Source organism: Pieris rapae, chromosome 6 (genome assembly GCF_905147795.1).
Source record: "Pieris rapae chromosome 6, ilPieRapa1.1, whole genome shotgun sequence".
Lineage (NCBI taxonomy): Eukaryota > Metazoa > Arthropoda > Insecta > Lepidoptera > Pieridae > Pieris > Pieris rapae.
The window spans coordinates 8359428-8380272 of NC_059514.1; the positions used below are offsets into that span (position 1 = coordinate 8359428).

The 20845-nt window shown below is 32.1% G+C and overlaps 2 protein-coding genes across 6 annotated transcripts; one reads left to right on the plus strand and one right to left on the minus strand.

Moving 5' to 3' along the window:
* Window positions 1–14: 14 nt before the first annotated feature.
* LOC110992933 (diphthine--ammonia ligase) lies at window positions 15–8007 on the minus strand. The gene is made up of 14 exons (XM_022258935.2): window positions 7608–8007; window positions 7274–7458; window positions 6595–6668; window positions 6218–6323; window positions 5969–6138; window positions 5392–5885; window positions 4591–4775; window positions 4207–4338; window positions 3551–3712; window positions 2991–3165; window positions 1806–1907; window positions 1237–1424; window positions 395–554; window positions 15–163 (listed from the first exon to the last, which is right to left on the minus strand). Exons 1-13 carry the CDS (start codon window positions 7720–7722, stop codon window positions 399–401), a joined length of 2244 nt encoding a protein of 747 aa, XP_022114627.2. The 5' UTR covers window positions 7723–8007; the 3' UTR covers window positions 15–163; window positions 395–398.
* Window positions 8008–8718: 711 nt separating this feature from the next.
* LOC110992967 (REST corepressor 3) lies at window positions 8719–20675 on the plus strand. 5 transcript variants are annotated; one of them, XM_022258993.2, is made up of 12 exons: window positions 8719–9040; window positions 9273–9428; window positions 9640–9854; window positions 10140–10328; window positions 10578–10661; window positions 11406–11515; window positions 12106–12337; window positions 12813–12966; window positions 14318–14470; window positions 15448–15539; window positions 16143–16236; window positions 16507–20675. In XM_022258993.2, exons 1-11 carry the CDS (start codon window positions 8935–8937, stop codon window positions 16233–16235), a joined length of 1584 nt encoding a protein of 527 aa, XP_022114685.2. In that variant the 5' UTR covers window positions 8719–8934; the 3' UTR covers window position 16236; window positions 16507–20675. The 5 variants fall into 5 exon arrangements, with proteins under 5 accessions (XP_022114685.2, XP_022114686.2, XP_022114687.2 ...); XM_022258994.2 differs by having other exon boundaries at window positions 9276–9428; XM_022258995.2 differs by having other exon boundaries at window positions 8720–9040; window positions 9291–9428.
* Window positions 20676–20845: the final 170 nt, after the last annotated feature.

Consider the following 20845-nt stretch of genomic DNA (forward strand, 5'->3'; position numbering starts at 1 on the left):
AATGAAACGAAATGTGCAATAAAAATAATTTATATATTTTGACTTAAATACAGTTAAACTCGTTAGCATAATTAACAAAATTTTATAAACACTGAAAATATTCAGCAAATATATTAAACGGCGATAAAGCATTCTGCATTTCTATTCATATTCTCATTGTTATCTGAAATAGAATGTAAGATAACAATTTTAAAAAACTTTAGATTGCTTAGTTTGTTTTTAATAAAATAAAATAATGTAACAAATTTTACACAATGTCCATGGTTTGAATCCATGTGTGAAGTATTAAAATGTATTAAGTACAAATTAGTTCATAAATCCCATTCAGGATAACACAAAAATATCTGCAGAATTAAAAAATTCTTACAATAATTTATGAAGTAATAAGTTATACCGATTCACTCGTCAAAGCGAAGTCCACTGATAGACAAAAAGGAGAAGGCGTTATGCAGTGCGAGTACGGGCACGCACGTGACAGCTACGCGTGCACCCATCGCTTTACCCGCGGCGTACGTCGCCGACACCATGACGCTTGGCGGCGGAGCGCTCCACACCTGACAAATATCATTTGAGAAAAATGTTCTATTATATAAAATAAATTACAAATTTCATCAAGTTTAAGCTTTTAAAACATACCTAAATGATCGGACCGATGAAATATCTATGAAACACAAATTTATGCAGGCATCTAAAAATATATGACAAAAGATATAAAATATTTCCCAGCTTAGAAAAGTTATTATTGGAAAATTAACTGTCATTATTATTATTTTTCTTTACTTACTATTTATGTTTTGAACAGTTTAAACCTCAAAATCCTAATTGAGGTCAAACCGGTTTAGCCATTATCGTGTTTTAAAACTATTAGTTATTCATTTATATATTTATTTATGTATTAACACTTCGTTGCAGGAACATAAAACAATTGACTTATTTAAATGAACTGGCGGCCTTATATCTTTCAAGCAATCTCCTCCAGTCAACCACTAATATATAGATATTATTTATACGACCGCAAACCTTGACACACTTTATACCAAAGATTGCCATCTTAACAGCGAAACAGGTCCATCTCAACATTTCCCATTAAAATAATGTAATTTATATAGTGTGCCTACAGAAAGAAGAAACAATGAACGAAAAGAATAAATATATCAGAAATTTCCTTGGCAAGAAAGTCCCATTTCACGCAGTAGTCCGTAGCTACGAAACCGGCAGTTATAATTAAAGAATTACCTGATAAAATATCCTAACACTAAGCGCCGGGTCCGATTCCCTCTGCTGACACTCATTGAGCAGCTTCTTAAGCGCGTACTCAAGCACGGCCTCCAGATCCTCTCTGGACATGGATGCTGCGAGTTCGCGATGAGAACGACATGTCGCTTCATCCGGGAACCATAATTGACAGGTAGAGGGTGATGATCCTACAGAAATACTAATAATTAAGTATATATAGGTTTAATATCGGACCTCTTAGTACGTTCAGTATCTGTATATAACGCGATAAATGCCCTGTTATCTATCGCGTTAATTACAAATACTTGACTACGACATTTTGTGACGTCATAACTACGATATGTATATAATGTTTTTAACGTTTAACTTCTCTTCTCGTTTAAATTGAATATTAAGAAAAAAGTATGTTATGAAGCAAATATGTGAGTATAAATCATTGCTAGTGTTACAGTACAGAAATATAACGTGTGAATTTCACGCGTTATATATATGTTATATATATATATATATAGTTGTAGATATTTTATATACAACATTAAATTATGTTTATACATATATATTTAACTTACCTGTGGCAACATAACAGACGATAGCTGCTACAGTATTTTCGTAGTTCCAACGACGAGTTATTGCCACCTTGTATTCACCCACATTACAACCTGTTTCCTCATCTGAAACAATACGAGCATCATGTTTTATCTTTACGAATTACACATTTATTTAAAAAAAATCTCTATAATCTGTCCATATGTAAGAATAAGTTTCACAATCTTGCTTATTTCACAATAGTTTATACTACATAGTTCCTTTTATAAGAGTTGCCTAGATATCGCTTAAATTAGAGAAAAATATTATTAATGTTTATGTATAACAAGTAGCTCTTTTATAATGAGTTGTTAATAGCTAGCCGTGAGCTTATTACCACAATCAACAATTTGGCCATAACACTGCTGCATGCCTCGCAAAACTTAATAAATAGCAAAATTTTCACAATTCTGTAAACGACGAGATCGCAGACTAAACCATATCTTCAAATGTTCAAAGAAAACATTCATTTTTGGTAAGTGAAATAATAGACAGAACCTCCCGCCCCCAGGTTTGGGAGGGTGTGTACAGGTGTGTGTGTTCGCTTAAAAAGAAAAAAAAATCGGTTCCCAAATTTGCCACCCTACGCTCCAACCAACTCAGCCTGCTGGTAAACCCGTCACAGTGCATTACATAAATACGTTTCACATAAAAGAGGGGATTTAAATAAGCAAATGAAACATTTAAATAACATGTAATTTCACATGCAATTAAAAAACAGTGAAAATTTGTGTCGAATGAGACTTAGGTCTCGATCAGGGCATATGATCTTCAGAAAAATAAATCTTTTTTTATCAAAAGTTTGCTAAACGAAACTGGAGATATGTGTGAAAAGAGAACGTGGATTAAGCGATCTAAAATTAAAAAGGGAAGTAACTTAACACTGACTAGCAATTTTAAGTAGTAGTTTTTTTTAAAGTAGTAGATACTAATAAATTCTTAGTATTATTTGTTGCTTTTTTTAAATTTTGCGGTTTTTAATTTTATTCTTTTGTTTTTCTTTTAAATGTCACTTTGTCTTTTAATGCTTGTTTTCTGTTTTTTGTTTAATCTGTGTAATCTGTTTTGGCTTTGTGTATTGTATTTGTGTTTTGTTTAATATGGGTTAAGTAGCTGTTGGATTACTTATTATTAAATAAATAAATAAACGTACATCAAAGGCGACTTACAATCGAATCTGTTATTATCGGTATGCGCCCACGCATGCCATTCTAGAGTGGCGTTGCGTGGTAGAGCTCCCACTACAGCGCATTGCACCATGGCCCCGGCCGTCCTTCGCTCCAACTGTCTGCGGGCTTCGCGGGCGCCGCCTCTACCACCGCCCGATACCACGTAGCAGACGCTCTGGGTTTATAAAAGCGAGATAAATACATACAAAATATGGGGTGATGTACAAACAGCAAATTTTTTTTAAGCTTTTATCTAGACCTTATTACAGCAATCCTACTGATATAACAAATGCGAGTTTGTATGGATGTGTGGTGTTTTTCTAAAAGCGGCGCGTACCCCTTGATGCAATTTCACTTCCCACGGGAGTACGCATAGCATTCATTGGGAAACAGAAAACTAGACAATATAATAACAAACAACACAAGTATGTCCCTGATATATCATAATAAAATTAATAATAACTATAATTATTTTATGTCTATGGTATTCTAATTTTAAATAAACTTTCCAAATTCAAAATTAGCAATAAAAATAATTTCTTAACGTTGTTTCATATTACCTGTACGACACTCCGTATATGAGCCCTGGGATGCGCTGCTCTGATGACTCGCGTGAGATGTCTTAAGGCTAGTGCACACTGCACACGCGCACCGCCCTCCACTAGCCGCATTGTGCCAGGAACTAGCGCTATTTGCCCACATGTGCCTACTACCTCACCTATCTACATAAGGATATATAAAAACCTTTAGTAGAAAAAGCTTTTATTTATTTATTTATCAAACACTTGACATAATAAAAAAAAAGTTGGGCAATTGGCGACCTTATCGTTATCCGGGCGATCTCCATGTAGTATCATACTTGTTGTGAATTGCTGTTTTAATATTTTTTTAATTACGCTTATAATTATAAAAAAAAATATTTTTTAATAAAATTTTAGGAGGTACAGTATTTTAGCAAAATGTAAATTATGATTACAATAAAATAAAAACAGTACTTATTATAAATCTCCACCTATAGATAAATCATAAATACCTTAGGGAGATAGGAAGAATAAAATATACAATGATGAATTTATAAAACTACAAAAAAATTTAAAGATTGAAATTTAGTATGAAAAAGCAGAAGATTAAAAATTTTTAATATAAATAATAATTTAATGAAAGATTCCTCTGCCTAGTATATTAACTTTTCTAACATCAGTAAAACACACATTACCTTAACGGCCTGGCTATAAGGTCCAATATTGGCTGGTGCCCAATGAGAAATCCCTTGAACATGCATCGTCACTCTCTCTTTAGAGTTGTTACTATCACCTTCCATACTACTAGGCAAACATTTGTGTGCAACCTAAAAAAAATAATTACTTTATATAACAGAATTGCAATTATTAATTTTTCATATATTCATCAAATTAGTTTAGTAAAAATATTTTGGATTGTGTAGCCAATAAACTCTGAGATAGTCTTCCATACAAATGGGTAAATTTATTTTTAATCTTTATATTGGCTAAAATTACCAAAATTCATCAATTCTTATTTCATTCAAAACAATTTATGGGTAGAAAATACAGAGGCACATCATTAAATAAGTGATTCTTACAGCATCTATAATAAGTCCGATTTCATTTGGTAAAGGGCACTGCACACAGACTCGAGTTGGTGGGTTTGCAAAGCTGAAAGCCTTTACATACACAGCATTGAGGTCTGCATATTGCCCCATATCACGCATGTAGATGTTCACTGAACATACATCTTCCAGTTGCAACTCTTTGGACTGTAGCAAATCTGAAATAGCATCAATCTATTAAGTGTTTTGTTTCTCATCTATTGTACTTTTAAATTTGTGTATAGATGAACTATGAGCTCAAATTGAATTTGAAATGACAGCGTAAGTAAGATACTATGTAAAAAATAGTAATAATTAAAATTTATAAATTGCACATTCTAAAACAAACTATTTCTCTGGAGATCACTTCATATTTAAATAATTTACCTACTCACCAAGAAGGGTACTAATGTAAATCTCTTTATTATTTATATCATAAAGTATATGCTGTGGCCTGAGTATAAAATTTATTATTTCATACCATGGACAAAAGATAAAAGAAACAAAATTGTTGAATCAAGAATTTTGTCTGTTGTCAATTTTAGCCTCAAACCTAGCATTATTAATATTATATTGACTTTGACCGGTTTTATTTATTTTTGTCTATTGTCATATATATAAAACAAATGCAACAAGTAATGCGTAGTCCGGAACCTAAGCCTGATAAGCCATCGTAACAAATCTATTATCTGCTCCAAAAATGTGTCAGGGCCACAACAAATACAATGCAAAAAATATGAAATCATTGCAAACTGGCAAATAAAAATTATAAAGCTCATGAACAAGTTTACCTACTAATTAATTTATTAATAGCATCTTCTGTCGCCTTTGCTGTGTCTGAAGCTTCTCCAACAATTCCCGCAATGTAATACCATCCTTGTGCATTTCCATAGATAGAACTATGATCAATTATTGGAAACCTATCATTTTCATTATGCCCTTCATCATAATAATAGCCATCTTCAGTTACATCTTCATTTGAATTATCTACATCATCTGTGCTAATATTTGCATTGCCTTCATAACTTATTAGTGGATTCAACTCTTTCTGCTTCTTTTCTTCCTCAATTTTTAACTTTTCAATCGATTCTAACTCGGATTCTTCTATATCACTTATATCACTAAATACAGAATCACTCAAATCTTTAAAGTCAAAGGCATTTTTAATAGCAGGGGGAAGTATGATCTCACCATTGAAGTCAGCTTTTGGTTCTACACGCAGTTTTAAATTTAAATAGCCAACTGAAGCTACTGTGTCTTCTGTATGAATTATTAACTGTTTTTCATCTCTGTAAGTAGACAAAAATTTATTATCTATATAAACAATATCATAATCGTATTAACAGGATGGTAAGAATTAAGTACTACTTACATTACCAATCGTTTTTTAAACAAAGGACAATCCAAAGTGAATGTTTCATACTCCCCACCCTCGCCGCAAACATTAAGCCCATACTTTTCTTGCATGACTAGTAGATGTGGTTGAATTTCTTTAAGTGTCATACCTAAATGTACTCTAGGATCTAAGCCAAGAGCTGCAACCTGAAATTAGTATATGAGTTGATCTGTAAGCTATTTGCAAAGCTTAATTCTCTGAAGAGTAATTCATACAACAAATCACCTTAATAATGATAGCCTCAACACCACTAGATATCATTTCTTGTAAAAGTTCTTTTTGATTCCTTCTCCACAAGTAAGCAAGAGAAACTAAACCAAGTCTTTGACATCTGAAAGTTTAAACAAGATCTTTTTATATTTACTATCAGTAAGGATGTTTAATATACAGGCAAAAAATTATAATTTTTTTTAACTTTATTTTCCATGTATACGTAGCTTTAAAACAAAATAAGAAATAGGCTTTTAGTACTGCAGAACAATACAATATAATTATTATGCGTATAGCACATAATTTAAAATGTTTTTTTATATAATCAAACAGACAGGAGACTGATGTAATTTTTTTCAAAATTATCTACAATATTTTATTATTCTACTCACACATTTTCAACTCTAACTCTTTGGTAATCAGAAAGAATAGCTCCACATGAGACAGCCTCCACATCCAATTCATTCTAGAAATACAACATTCAAAATGTTTTATTTTGTGGAAGAAAGGTTAAAAATAAGCAGATTTAATATCAAATACTATTATATCCAATATTGTGGTACAGGAAATTATATTAACTACAGTGTAATCTCTATGTAACATCACTCAATTTAACGATTGAGTAATAAAAAGTACCTTTTAAGTTGCTAAAATTAATTTAAAAAAATTGTCCAGTCTGAGCCTGAGCCTCCGCCAAGCATTAAAAAACCTCTGGAAGCAGCTAAAATATTGAAAATTATTTCCTTAATCACCAAGATGCCTCAATATCACAAGATATGAATAACATAAGTAAAAAATACAACAAAATTAGCAGCAAAAGACATCAGACAAAAATAACAGACATACATATGTGTTCAAATAAGATTATTAAGACTAAGACTAGTCTGAAATATACTTTTTCTTTTTCCAATTCTGATTTTTCTTGTAACAACACCTCTATAACACCAGAAAATGCACAGACCATTCAGTGTTGTTATATAGAGTTTACCCTGTATTTATCTCAACACCTTTATAACCTTTTTGATGGAAGAGCTTTTATAATCAATATTTACGTATTAAGCACCATTTTACCTTTATCCTCAGAAGCAGTCTATAAAGATCTTCAACTTCATCATTTACAGTGGGCTTATAATTTCTGCCTTGGTTAACAGCTACACCAGAAATTGCTTCTCTATAAAGTGGCAGGCCCATTGCTTCAGCATAGAATTCAATGCCTTGGTGACCAACAGTTTGGTACATATAACTATCCAATTCATCTAAAATAGCATAAATAAACATGAATGTGATTTATATCATAAAGATAAATTTTTCAAAGTTCAGCTGCTTTTATCAATTAAAAGCAATGTTTACGTTATATGGAAGCATATATAGCGTCATAGATACGTAAAGAGATGACAGTAATAACCTTTGAGGACAGGTTGGAGGTTGGCCAGTGCGACGATAGAGTGGCCGGCACCAACGCACTGCATCATGTTATAGCAGCTGTCCTTGCCACCGCTGATTAAAGCCACCGTACGCATTTTTATGACTTTATTCTTCTTAATAATAAAAATTAACACTTGTTATATAACATTATTGCTATTTTGTGCAAAACAATACAAACTGGCAATGCGGTTCTTTTCACGACAGCACCATTATTTCTTATTTTAGTAATCAAATGGAAAACCTTTAGTAACTATTTGGCTTTAAATACATGCATGTAAACGTTAAGTAAAAATTACCAAGCATTTTCAAATTTTAATTTAATGAAACAAATTTTTAGAATTTTTATCCACACGTTATTTTACCAGTGACATATAAATGTCAAAAGTCAAAACTCGTAAATCACCAATGGTATTATTTACATTTTGTATGAGGATTGAGGGGTTTAGATAATTACAGATAACGATGCCTTTAGAACTCAGTCATTTGTGTTTATGGGTTGATTTTTTTTTACACTCATTCTCATTCTTTAATTTTATCTCAAGTTATAACGTATGGTTAATAACTCTCATAAATACCCCTTATATCATCTTATAATGTCATACGTTGCTTTTATGGTATTTAAAAATAGGGAAAAGAAATTTTTGTTTTGTCGTTAACTACTTAGCATAAGTCTATCGGTTACGCCATCTTGTAGAAAAAAACAAAAGCTTTCAGTTGATAATTTTTATTAATTAAATATTATAAAATTTGAACATTCTTAGCCGCTGTAATACTTTACTTTGGACTGTATTTCGGATAATATTTCTTAAAAAATATTTTAAATACAGTCAAGTTGATTTGTTTTGATATTAAGTGTACATTAAGTTAAGAGAGTATGTATTGGAAATTTTATAACCGTCTGTATTTATAATGTTGCCATTATAAAATTAATAATATTGATTGTTTCTTGATAAATGGTTAGTAATAATAAATTAATTATGTTTTAATAGTTTATTTTTATACGTTCACACTTAAAAGTAATTATGGATTTAATATAAATTAACATGAGAAATTCTTCAAAAGTGAATGCGCAATCTACAGACGCTGTTAAATGACCCATTACAGCCTCAAGCTGGTTTGTCAAAGTATTGATGCGGTGGTTTGAATCACGTTTGAATTGCAGAATTGAGTGCGGAGCTTTTTTTATTCTTAATTATTAGCCTTATTTTATTTGAATTGATTGACGAGAGGAACGTTTGTTTATGTGTATAATTAATACCTAAGTGAAGTGTAGAAGTGTGTGATAATAAGTATTGTACGTGACAATCATGGTGTTAGCTGAAAGAAGTAACGATGTTCGTAATGGGAAGCGTTCCAGAGGACCAAGCCCTAATGGGCATGGAAGCCCAGATTCAAGCTCCGAAGATGAAAATGGTAGGATATTTTTGGTATATACTCATCAAATAATGTAATTTTTATTACACTTATTTTCTTTGATGCATGACAAAAAGGGCGTAAGTCGATGTACGTACTAACTTAAAATTGCATACACCATTATCTAATAAATCGCTATTTTACACCGATTTTACCCCATGCTTTATTTTTATGCGTTCATCAATCATCATGCTGCGCTTCATTCCATCAAAACATCCTATACAAAACCAAGCAGTAGTGCCATTTGCAGCTGAGAAAATCAGAGTAGGCCGTGACTTCCAAGCTGTGTGCCCTGAGTTGGAGCCAGTTGAGCAAAGGAAACCAGACCAAATATCAGACCGGGCATTACTTGTTTGGTCTCCAACAGCTGACATATCTGATACCAAGTGTAAGTTAATCCAAGTACTGGACTTAAGTAAACAAAATCTATTAAAAGGCAAATTTTATTTATATATAATTTTAAAAGCATAATATTTTGTAGTTATCTTGTGTTATTTTATAATAAATCTTCTTAATAATAAATCTTTAAACTAATGGCAATTAACTTAAACATACATATAAAAATAGTTTAGACTTTTAAAATAACTATAAATTTTTAGTGGATGAGTACATAACAACAGCAAAGGAAAAGTATGGATATAATGGTGAACAGGCCTTGGGTATGCTGTTTTGGCATAAGCATGATCTCAGTAGGGCATCTATGGACTTGGCTAACTTTACACCTTTTCCTGATGAATGGACAGTTGAAGATAAGGTGCTGTTTGAGCAAGCATTCCAGTTTCATGGAAAGAGTTTTCATCGTATACGACAGATGGTAAGAATGAAAAAGAAACTGTTACTATGCAGTACATTGCATTTATATAACATTGACCTTAGCAGTTGGACTTATCTCTTGCCCTGCAATATTATACCCAGTCGTGTGAGAAACTATATTTGCTATCATGTCACTAAGTAGCATGTAAATCAAAATTTATTTAGGCATACTTTGTGCATGTCTTCTGTGTAAATATATCTTTATTATAATGTAATATCTAGTATTAATCATTATACCTACTTAGACACTATTTTTATACACCAACTAAATATTAATATTTCTTAGCTGCCAGATAAGTCAATAGCGTCACTGGTGAAATATTATTACTCATGGAAGAAAACGCGCGCTAGAACTTCATTAATGGATGTAGTCAGTGAAGGCCGTAACGCTTCAGCTTCTGGTACAGCTAAGAAGGATTCTCCAGCTGCTTCCGAACCAGGTGGTTCAGACAAGGATTCAGACAATGATGAAAAGGTATGTTTGCCTTGCTTGCTTCCCCATTTTATGTACCCATTTTTTGAAATGTGACCTGTGTATCTGGATTGTCCAATATTATTCCACTTGTATTAACTATGTGAATAAAAATGCAGAGTAGTTTCATTATAGTAGAATACAATGACATATACTTGTTAAAATTTGCTATCATTAACTGAACTCTGCATAAATGACTTGTACTGTACAATATTTGAAATGTTGATGGATACAATTTATTGGTAACAACAGAAGTGGACTTACCATCGTGGTATTGTCCGTGGAAGCAAGCCAACTACGGCCGCCGGGCCCTCACTTCGCGCCGGCCAAGCCGAGGTGGGCCCCTAAATTCAATTGGATGTTTGTCTTATCACACTATATCTATTTATTGGTGTGTTATTTGATGTCTCCATGTTCAATTCCCCAATCCTTAATTGCAAGTCATTTTATTTCATGCAGTCCCATTTTTCAGTTCATCTGAGTCGTTTTCTTGCACATTTGTGTATAAGATATTTGAACAAATTTGTCACAAGACAAACAAAGCACTGGTGTATCAGGTACAAAGGTATCAGAAAATGTGCTAAGAAAAACGCTGTGAAATTATTTTTTACATCGCATCAAAAAACTTTCTTCTATTTCTATTTTCATGATTAGTTTTGCAGTAAAGAAGCCCTGCATGGCTTATAGAACTGAATTGAATCCACATTTAAAATTCGGAATTTCTTTCATTTTGTTCAAATACCTAAATTTATGTAAATATAATTTATGTCGTTGCTTAATTTTGCTTCATTAAGTTTCACTGCTCTGCATTTTTATCTACAAACTGTCTACCATCCATACCTTAATACATGTTTAACAAATCATTAAGATATGGGAAGTCGAAATTCACCCGAAAGTGTTACATACTGTTGCATGTAATTTCCAGAAGTCACACCTATCCATTGTTTCCTTTCACATCCCGCATGCTTCCTTTAACAGCCCCTTGGATTCTAAATGTGTGCAGAATATGTCATTCTAATGGGTTTTTAAATGAAGTATGTGAGGTAATAGTTGAGGTAGTAAAGTGTTATTGGGGTTCAGGGCGACGGCGGTGAGGCAGGCAAATGGTGCACAGTGTGCGGGATACTATGCACCCAGACAACGCAACACAACTCCCAGAAACTTTGCCAGGCATGCCTCGTGCACGCCAGGTCGGTAATAATTTTAAAAACAAGTTTTGCTCATATTTCGCCTCGCACCGGTATTTATAATTAGGACAAATTAATTAAATCACGTATCTCGATTATTGAAACATTTGTAACCTTCAGTGTAATTGCGTTTTATCGAGGCGTTATGAGTTCTAATATCGTTAGGATTGCATGTCCCCTTGACTCCTCTTCACGTAGTGGTATAAATGAAATTTCCAACATAGCTCATTTCAGGGAAATTTGAAAATTCGCTAACAAACTTTTTCCTTTATGATTTGCTCGCGTCTTCATTGCATGTAGTTTAGGATATATAGACAGGACAGTAATACAATATGTACTATGTTTTGAGTTGTTTCACCTGGAGCAGCTTGTTTGAGGAATAGACATTTATAGTAATTATACAGCTTTGATTAAAACTTAAACTTTCACATCATTTATAAAACACGTAGTACAATAAATAGGATAAGGTTCGATTGCTTAATATTTCAAAGTTATTTAGCTTAGGAGTCTTAGTAGTTTGGTAGTCGTGGTCTATGTTGGATCCCGTGAAGAGGAGACAATAGACAGTTGTTTGAACGCTCATAATGTAACAGACGCACGGGCAGTATGCGACCGCTGTGTGGGCCGAGCGGGCGACGCGGGCCCGGCTTTAAACAGGTGCGGTACAAGCATCGCTTGCCTCGTGGTATTTACATCAACCACGATGATCTGGTTGCCATGGCGACCGGCCCTCAGCCCGGGGACGCCGCCCAACCGGGGCTCGTAAACCAGGGCGAAGCTATGCTCAAAGCGATGGATAGAGAAATTATATCCTACAAACGACAAGTAAGACGCGATAGTTTTCATACGCTAACGCTCCATCTGTAAGGTGGCGGTTTGCCCAAGTGTTAAATGCGCGGGTTTAAATCACATTGACACTTTATTCTAATAGTAAATACAATGGCAGTATAAAATAAATTTTCAATGGTTACAAAATCGTATTTTATGAACGAATTGTTCGTGTTTCGGAGACTTCCGACTTCCGAGAGAAAAGCTTTAATGTTACATCGTCTTTAAGAAACTACATATATCCGTATTCCGTCCGCCGCTGAAACTTTCACAAGACTATTCGTACCCAAACTAAAAACATGATAAAATCGGTCTTTTTCGTAATCGTTCGGCAAACCGCCACCTTAAACCATAGGTTTCCATATTCTGCACACATTATAACCAGCTTTGCTATCCCAACGTTCTTTGGATAATCCAGATATGCACAAATGCGAATTTTCTTTTTTATGATGGTGGATATTGTGTATTTTAGGTTCAGCAAAATAAGCAACAGTTAAGCGCGATAAAACGTAAAGTTGGCGATTTGGGAGTGGAGGAATACAGGCCTGGTGAACCACCGGCTAAGATTAACTCTCGTTGGACCAATGAGGAGTTGCTAATGGCTGTAACAGCTGTGCGGAAATATGGTATGATCACTTATCTATTTTACTGGTTGGTACTAAATGCTGAACAAAAATGTATATGATTTTGTGTGTCTATAAAAGTCGGTTTAGTATCATTAAATAATTATAATGCCGCTAAAAATGTTAATGTTCTTATATAGAAGTTTGTCTAAAGGGACTATTACTATTATTTTCACGTTAACGAAATCGTTCTATTTATATTCGATAAATAGCATTTCTTACAATAGAATTGCAATAAAATGTGTATTATCAGTAATATAAAAAGTCACGTAATTTGAAAATTTTTACTTATTTATTCCAGTTAGACAGTGTAGTCTATATTACATTTACGTTAATGTAATAAATATTAAAATTTAATTTTGGGCCAAATTAGTCATTCAGATATGAGTCGAAGCGGTGGACAGGCTTATCTCTCTCCGTTCTAAAATACGTAATACGCAATACGTCAATTTCAGTATTGAGTTTTCGTACCGGATTTAAAGTAACTCTCTATCTGCGAATTCTATTCTAATTCGAAATTTGAATGTGTACTTAGACTAGATTTCGATAAAATATTAAGTGTACACCACATTGCCACAGATATTTCTTCGCCGGAGTCTGAAATCGGTACTACCGCTGCCATTTTGAAATGTCAGACTGACATAGTTTATTTTCTGTAATTTCTTAGTGCGTACAATAATTTTACTATCTACCAACATCAAATAAAAATCCAATGAACAAATGGAAAAGTTTTGTTCATCGAACGGTTATGATTGCTAGATAGGTATCTATTAAATATCAAAACCCTTCATATCAGTTGTTTCTAAGTTTGTGTCACATTGATTCAAACCTAGAATTGTATTTTCTTGATACTAGTATACATTAACATATTTCAATAAAGCCTGTTTGACTTCAAATAAGTCCCCTTATAATTGTTAATTTTATTAACTGGCAATACTAATATCCATGACAGCGACGCTCTTACTGGCCTAGAAAAGTACGTGGCTTTTTAGTTGAAAGCGTGGCCTAAACTTAAAACTGTTGCCATAAAAAAAAAATGCGGAACCGATGCTCACATAACTGTCAATGTCTTGGAGTTGCTTAAACAGAGTAGGAGCGGTTGTTTCAAACAGTGGTCTAATGGTTTGAGCGTACGCGTCTCAAGCCTGATGTCGTGCGTGCGCCCAAAAGGCTTCATCGCCTGTTTGTCAGGCAAAAGAAATGATCACGAAATAGATAGAGAAATCTGAGGCCATTCAAAACATTGTAGTATCACGTTAAAACATTTTAGTATCACTTTTTTTATTTAGATTTTATCATATTTTCAATAACCTTGACTAAAATAAATTTACCGTAAATGTTGAAATATTAACAGGTAAAGACTTCCAAGCCATTGCTGAAACGCTAGGTACCAAAACAGAGGCCCATGTGCGCACATTCTTCGTTTCATATAGACGTCGTTACAATCTGGATGCTGTACTGCGGGAACACGAAGCTGACCGCGGAAATGCTAATCATATACAGCCAGGTGAGTAATTATACTTTTTTTCTTTACAGAAGATAATGCAACATGTATTTGTTGAAATAAAAAAACAGTACATATTGTTAGGGGATCGGATAGAAAATGTCGTAAATCTCTTCAAGGGTTTATTTCTTAAATAAATCAAAGAGAAATTTATAAACAAATAATAAATAGCTCGCAGAAATTCACTCATTACACATAAAACACAATAATGTCACTAATCACTTAAGTAGCTCACACTTCACACAGTACTTTATCACTTGTATTCACTTTATTCGCACTTTATCTCTTCGTTGTTTATCTCTTGATATCGCACTTTCGGCTCGCTTATATATATCCCTGGGATTAAACTTAAACGGTGTTCGGGAACTCTTTAGGCAGGATTGCTACGGATTAGGATAGAGATTGCACAATTCTAGAACGACATACTTTCTATCTCGTTTGCGCACATTGTTCCGTCCTTGTCGTACGGCGTTCTAGTGTAGTCAACCCGTCTTCGTAACAATATGAAAATATTGTCGTGTCACTTTAAAATAAGTAATCTTATGTTTAAATATTTCAGGTGTCAAACCATTTTTCTGTCAGTTAGACTTAATACACGAATAAAAATATATGTATTATGAACAAGATGTTTACATTTTAGGCTTGAAACATAATATTTATTCTTTTGTATTGCATTGCAATTATTGAAACTGTGATATAATTTTTTTTAGTTCGTGTTATTACATTTTTTATTATTTAAGAGCATTCTGTATTTTTTATGAGATGTGATAATGTTCTTCTTGCACTTTACCCATCATATTTTTTCTTACTAAGGTTGTCTGGAAGATATCGCTCGTTAGCGATAAGGCATCCCTTATTATTAAATTTTTATATATTATGTTATTTGTTTTTCTTAATGTAATAATTATGAGAGTTCTGAAGCCAGTATTAATATTAAATGATTCAGTATATGTTTGATAAAAAATCTCTATCAATTCCAGGTACCACAAGCACAGAAGCAGCCGAGAATAATGAGAGTAACGCTAATGGAAGTAGCAGTTCGGTTAAGACCTCTGCTAGTAAGGATGAAAAAGTAAGCATTAAACAGAGCTACTTAAAGATACCAGACTGTTTTCAACCAAAGTCCATCGATTACTTACAATTACTCGTCCGGTATTAACTTTTCTTGTAATATTTAGAAACAAATTCCAAGAGGTTGTGGAATTTACTTGATAAGAAAAAATTATAATTGGGATATGGCTTACGTATGATTCCTGGCTGCAAAATATGCAGGTTTTAATATTACATTTACAAAACATGATAAAAAAGGATTCACCGATAAATCTTGGGTATTGCACTTAAATGAGAAAACTGAATTTTTTCACATAATATAAGTATGTATAATAAAATCCTATGACTGAAACTCGAACATGCGCTAGCTTGTTTCCTGTTTTTTATACATAATTTGTTAATCTATGTAATCTGTTTTGGCTTTCTGTATTGTATTAGTATTTTGTATAATAATATGTATTAAGTATGCTGTTATATTACTTATAATTAAATAAATAAATAAACATTCCGAGCTAGCAACATCAAATCAGAGCGAAAGTTAAGGATAAATATAGAATGTGGGATAGTAAAAAGAATAGAAATATCGGCCGTTACAAATAACTCGAGTAAATGATATTGTTTCCAGACGGAAGTGGACAGCGAGGGTGTCTCCATCGGCGCATCAGCAGAGCAGGGCGGGGCGCCCACCACGCCCCCCAAACAAAAAACTAGCAAGTGATGTAAGTGATAACAAAACTCTCTTTAACTACAGTTTTACTGAATTATTTCCATGGCGCTACGAATATGAAGTACCCGTAGTTTAAAGCGAAGTCACTATACCTAATTTTAATAAATAGTAATATGGCCTATATCTCGTGTAAGAGTGTATTTTCTTAAATAAAGTACTGGGTGGATATTAAACATGATTTACTTTAATATACTTTTCAAATTCAATTGTTTATATGAAATAAATTTAATTTCTGGTATTATAGAAAAACTTTCTCTTTTAGGAGCTGAATAAATCAAGAGTGGTGAACCGCACTACACAAATTTATCACAATCGCAAATTATTAAATCTATTATTAATTTCATCTCATATCTCGAAATATTTTTAAGCAAATAACCTTGGTTTAAATTAGTTGTAATATATTAAAACGGTATTCCAAAATGTAATTAGTGCAACATTCAATCCATTTTGTCTATGAACAATTTTTTTTTCATTATTGACATTGACAGTTATGTCTTGAGATATATTTTGATGTTTAATAATCAAAGTAATGGAGTATGTATTTAATTTGTAATTATTTTCTAAATAAAGAAACATTATTTAATGAAGGTCAAGATTATTTGAATTTAGTAATATATTGCGTATTGTTTTTACGGAAATATTGAGGCTTCGTATACTATAATATCGCATATTAAATTGTCCCAAAACATTGAAATTTTTCCGATTGGATTCATATTTTCGTCAAAAACTCGAACAAACAGCTTCCTTTATAATTTTCTATCGATTTAATTGATGTTAGTACCACGCCCCCTTCTAATTTACTATTTTATTAACATGAAATAAAGTTAGTGTGAGCGTCGTCATGTTAACATTATTAGAAAATGTTTAACCTTAACTCAGGGGTACTTTTTGCCATAGTATATTTGCTTTGGCAAAAATTTCCAATATATTTATTGGAAAAACAATCAAACGAAACAAAATTGTATACTAAAATAAAAATCTCAAAATTTGAATGAAATAAGTTTGATCGGTATGTCATTCCAAATACCATATTTGGATTTTATTATATATTCTATATAATTTAATGTTACATATATACGTTTGTAATGTTTGGTTTGCTATAGCAGGAACAACGACGAATATATAAAAGAGTTTTTTATTCAATAAAAATAAATGACTCTTTCATATCTCTTGTAGACGTTGGTATATAAATCCATACGGAAAAATTTCAACCCGTTTAAGAATACGGCACGGTATACGGTATATAAATTTGTAAATAACTTTAATAAATTACTTTTAAGTATAACTTGAATGTATCGATTTAATTACGGGCCGATTTTAAATTGATTGAAAAATAAAACTTATTGGTAATCTGCCAACAGATTTTTAAGTATCACTTATTGAAATAAAACAACTTTACTTGACTTACAATTATAATATTTAATTACAATTATTAATATTACATATTTGACTAAAGAATCATTAAAAAAAAGTAATCAATAAGTTGGTTTTAATTCGATAGTGATGTATTTAGTAATTCTGTTACAATAACATATTGTAAATATTACTTGCCATAATGTTTTAATAAATAATTAGATTTTAGTTAATACAAGAAAAAATAATTTTTGTTTACTATGGTAACATTTGTATTAATAATTAAATTCAATAAAATAATGTATGACTTCGAATTAAGGTGCATTTTATAATTTCTGTCTTTGTATAAAGTTTGAGTCCTAATTTGGTCTAGTATAAGTATGCCAGCTCGATAAAAACTATTGTTTTTGCCATTTCCAAACCATTGCATAGCAATAAAGGCTTTTCTTTATATCTTTAAATCTAAACATTCATAAGGAATTATATTCAATATATTCGCCACACAAACCTACACAAATGGAAAGAGGAATCTTCATCAAAATTAAATCAAAATACGTTTATTTAGTTTAGATGCGTCTTAGGGCGTGCTTATGAATGTCAAGAGTTAACTTAATTCGCGAAAGATTCTTACGTTATCCGTTCGCAAAACTACCAGGAGGCCTTGTTCTGTGAAGTATGGGAAAGAAATTCGGCGAAAACCCTCCCTCTATATAACAATTTTCCTTAGGAATTTCCTTTGGGAAATGTCATAACGTAAATAAAGTGACATAAGTAAAAAAAACTGTTCTTGTATTCATTATAGAACCAAAATTTCCGTCTTAAAATATTAGTAAACATATCATGTAATGATATGCATGGAAATTTGAATGCGAAGTTGCTGAAGTGAGTGTGAAACGTAAGGAATCGTGTTTCATGTCAGTTAGTATAATTTTTGTAATAATTATTAGGGCTTATGCATAGTACCGCAATGGTCTTATGATGTATATAAATAACTTATATAACTCACATTAATTATCGTAATGGCCTACTTATGCTAGATCAATTAAAAGTTAATTTAAAAGCTACTTAAAACTGTAAAAGTTACTTTTTAAATAGCTGTTAAATGGCATGTATTAATAGCGGCACGAAACTCTAGCGCTGACCGTTTTTGCGCAGAATTAAAAAATAAGGGGGCTAGCGGAATGAAGAGCGTCGATTGGCTCTCCAGTCGCATTCCGGCCCCCCACCACAGTACACATGCGCAGCAATGCCCTCCACGTATCCAGCCAGCGCTAGACTTACGTGCCTATAGTAATACGTGTATATGGTAAAATAGCAATAACGCTGCCGCCCGTTTTACTATAGTACAATATTGTCGAGTTTCAGTTATTATGACATTGTAATAAAACATTTATGTAGTTTGACATTCACAATGAGACTTTGTCGCATATTTTTAATAGGACATATTTTTCAAATGGCGAATTCTGATATATTAATGTTCTATGTAAGTGTTTTGTTAATATAAATGCGGCTGTTCAAGTATTACGTAAGCGGATTTACTGAAAATTATCCCCCCCACTTTTCAGCAAAAATATTAGTACATTAACGTATTTTATCTAGAAATCTTCGATTTGTATATGTTTGCATGCATTTCGTTAAGCAAGCAAGCATAGACAATGTGTAATATGTGTAAAAAAGTAAATAAATATTGTTGATGTAATTACCTAATAATAGTGCTTACGAAATACTTGAACGGCCCCAATGAAAAATTCCTTATATAATTAATTTTTTTGCGATAAATTGTTTATAATTGAAAATCAGGCATTAGACATTGATGTATCGGAGTTTGTCTTTAATATATAATAACTAGTACTCGCTAACTGGTGTGCATTAATTATATAAGATAAGCAATGTAACCCTTAAATTGTAAATATTTTAAAAGTCTTACATATTATATACTAATTAACGTTTAAAAGTTCCATAGATTAGTTTCCTAAACAATCACAGATAAAGAGAGATTGCGTCATTCGTATAGCGTTATCTAAAAATAAGATAAAACTAAGTATGTCCAATGCTTCTAGGGTAAGTATTCAAATGGTTTTATCAATACTCGTATAATTAAAGAAATAATTACAGTAATGTAGGAAAATAGATTATTACGTACGATATTTTTATACACGTAAAGATATCTCACTATAGAGGATTTAGAATCGTGTTAAATATTTAAGGATTACGGTTAGGTGTAAAATTATCTGATAGATTTTACGAGAACATTCACTGAGCCGAAGATGTGTTACCGAATGCTTTGTATATACAAGTAGATTAATTGACATGAAATTAAAGTGCCACAAATTCAGATTCTCCGCATCTTCTGTCTTGTTTTTAGGTTATGATTTAGTCTAAATATCATAGTTCAAAATTTCTACAGGTCTTTCATATAGTTAGCAAACGCTGATTGGTCGATCTTGTTCAAAAGGTAAATTGTGTAAACAAGATTTAGTAATAAATCACACATGAAATTAAAACGATTGAATTTTTGAAAAAGTTTTGTCAAACCATTTTTCTTAATGATGTGAAATTTATAATAGGACTTTATTAAGCAAGTAATCAAATATAAACTTTAGAATCGTTTCGAAGGATTACTATCAGAAATGTTACTATTATATGCCAAATGATTTATTTGAATTTTGTGTACGCAATAATATGATTGAAGACCCAATCAGCTCTCGTGAAGTATGTCGCAAATTTATTACAGTTATGTCCGCCTACTGCTAAATTAGCAATACATAGCGTACCTAACTTTATATCCAATTATTTTAAGTTTAATCGAATATCCATACTATTTTGTTTAATGTGGGTCATGGGTTTACTTTATTTGTAAATATTTGCAATTTTTTTACCTTTTCCTAGTTAATTCGATTTTCATTTAGCCCTATAGAGATCCACTATGAAGTCATTTATTTTTAAGGATTAGTTCAAAATTTAAATTATTATATTTAAACGAGAGCAATCGTTTAGTTGTCATTTGCTTTTTACTAATTTCATGTATCTAAATTCAGCGAGTTTGAATTTCAGGATAAATAAACTATTTAATAATTATTTGTGTTTATTTCGTAAAAGACCTCTTATCATCTTAGACATTCACTTTATAAGGGGTGTATAATGGGGGACAGAATGATGACGTTTTTCATTGGTCAACTTTAGTTCACGGTCATGTGAAACGTCGTGGACTTGTGAAACATTCATTCTAAACCATTAAGGTTTAGTTA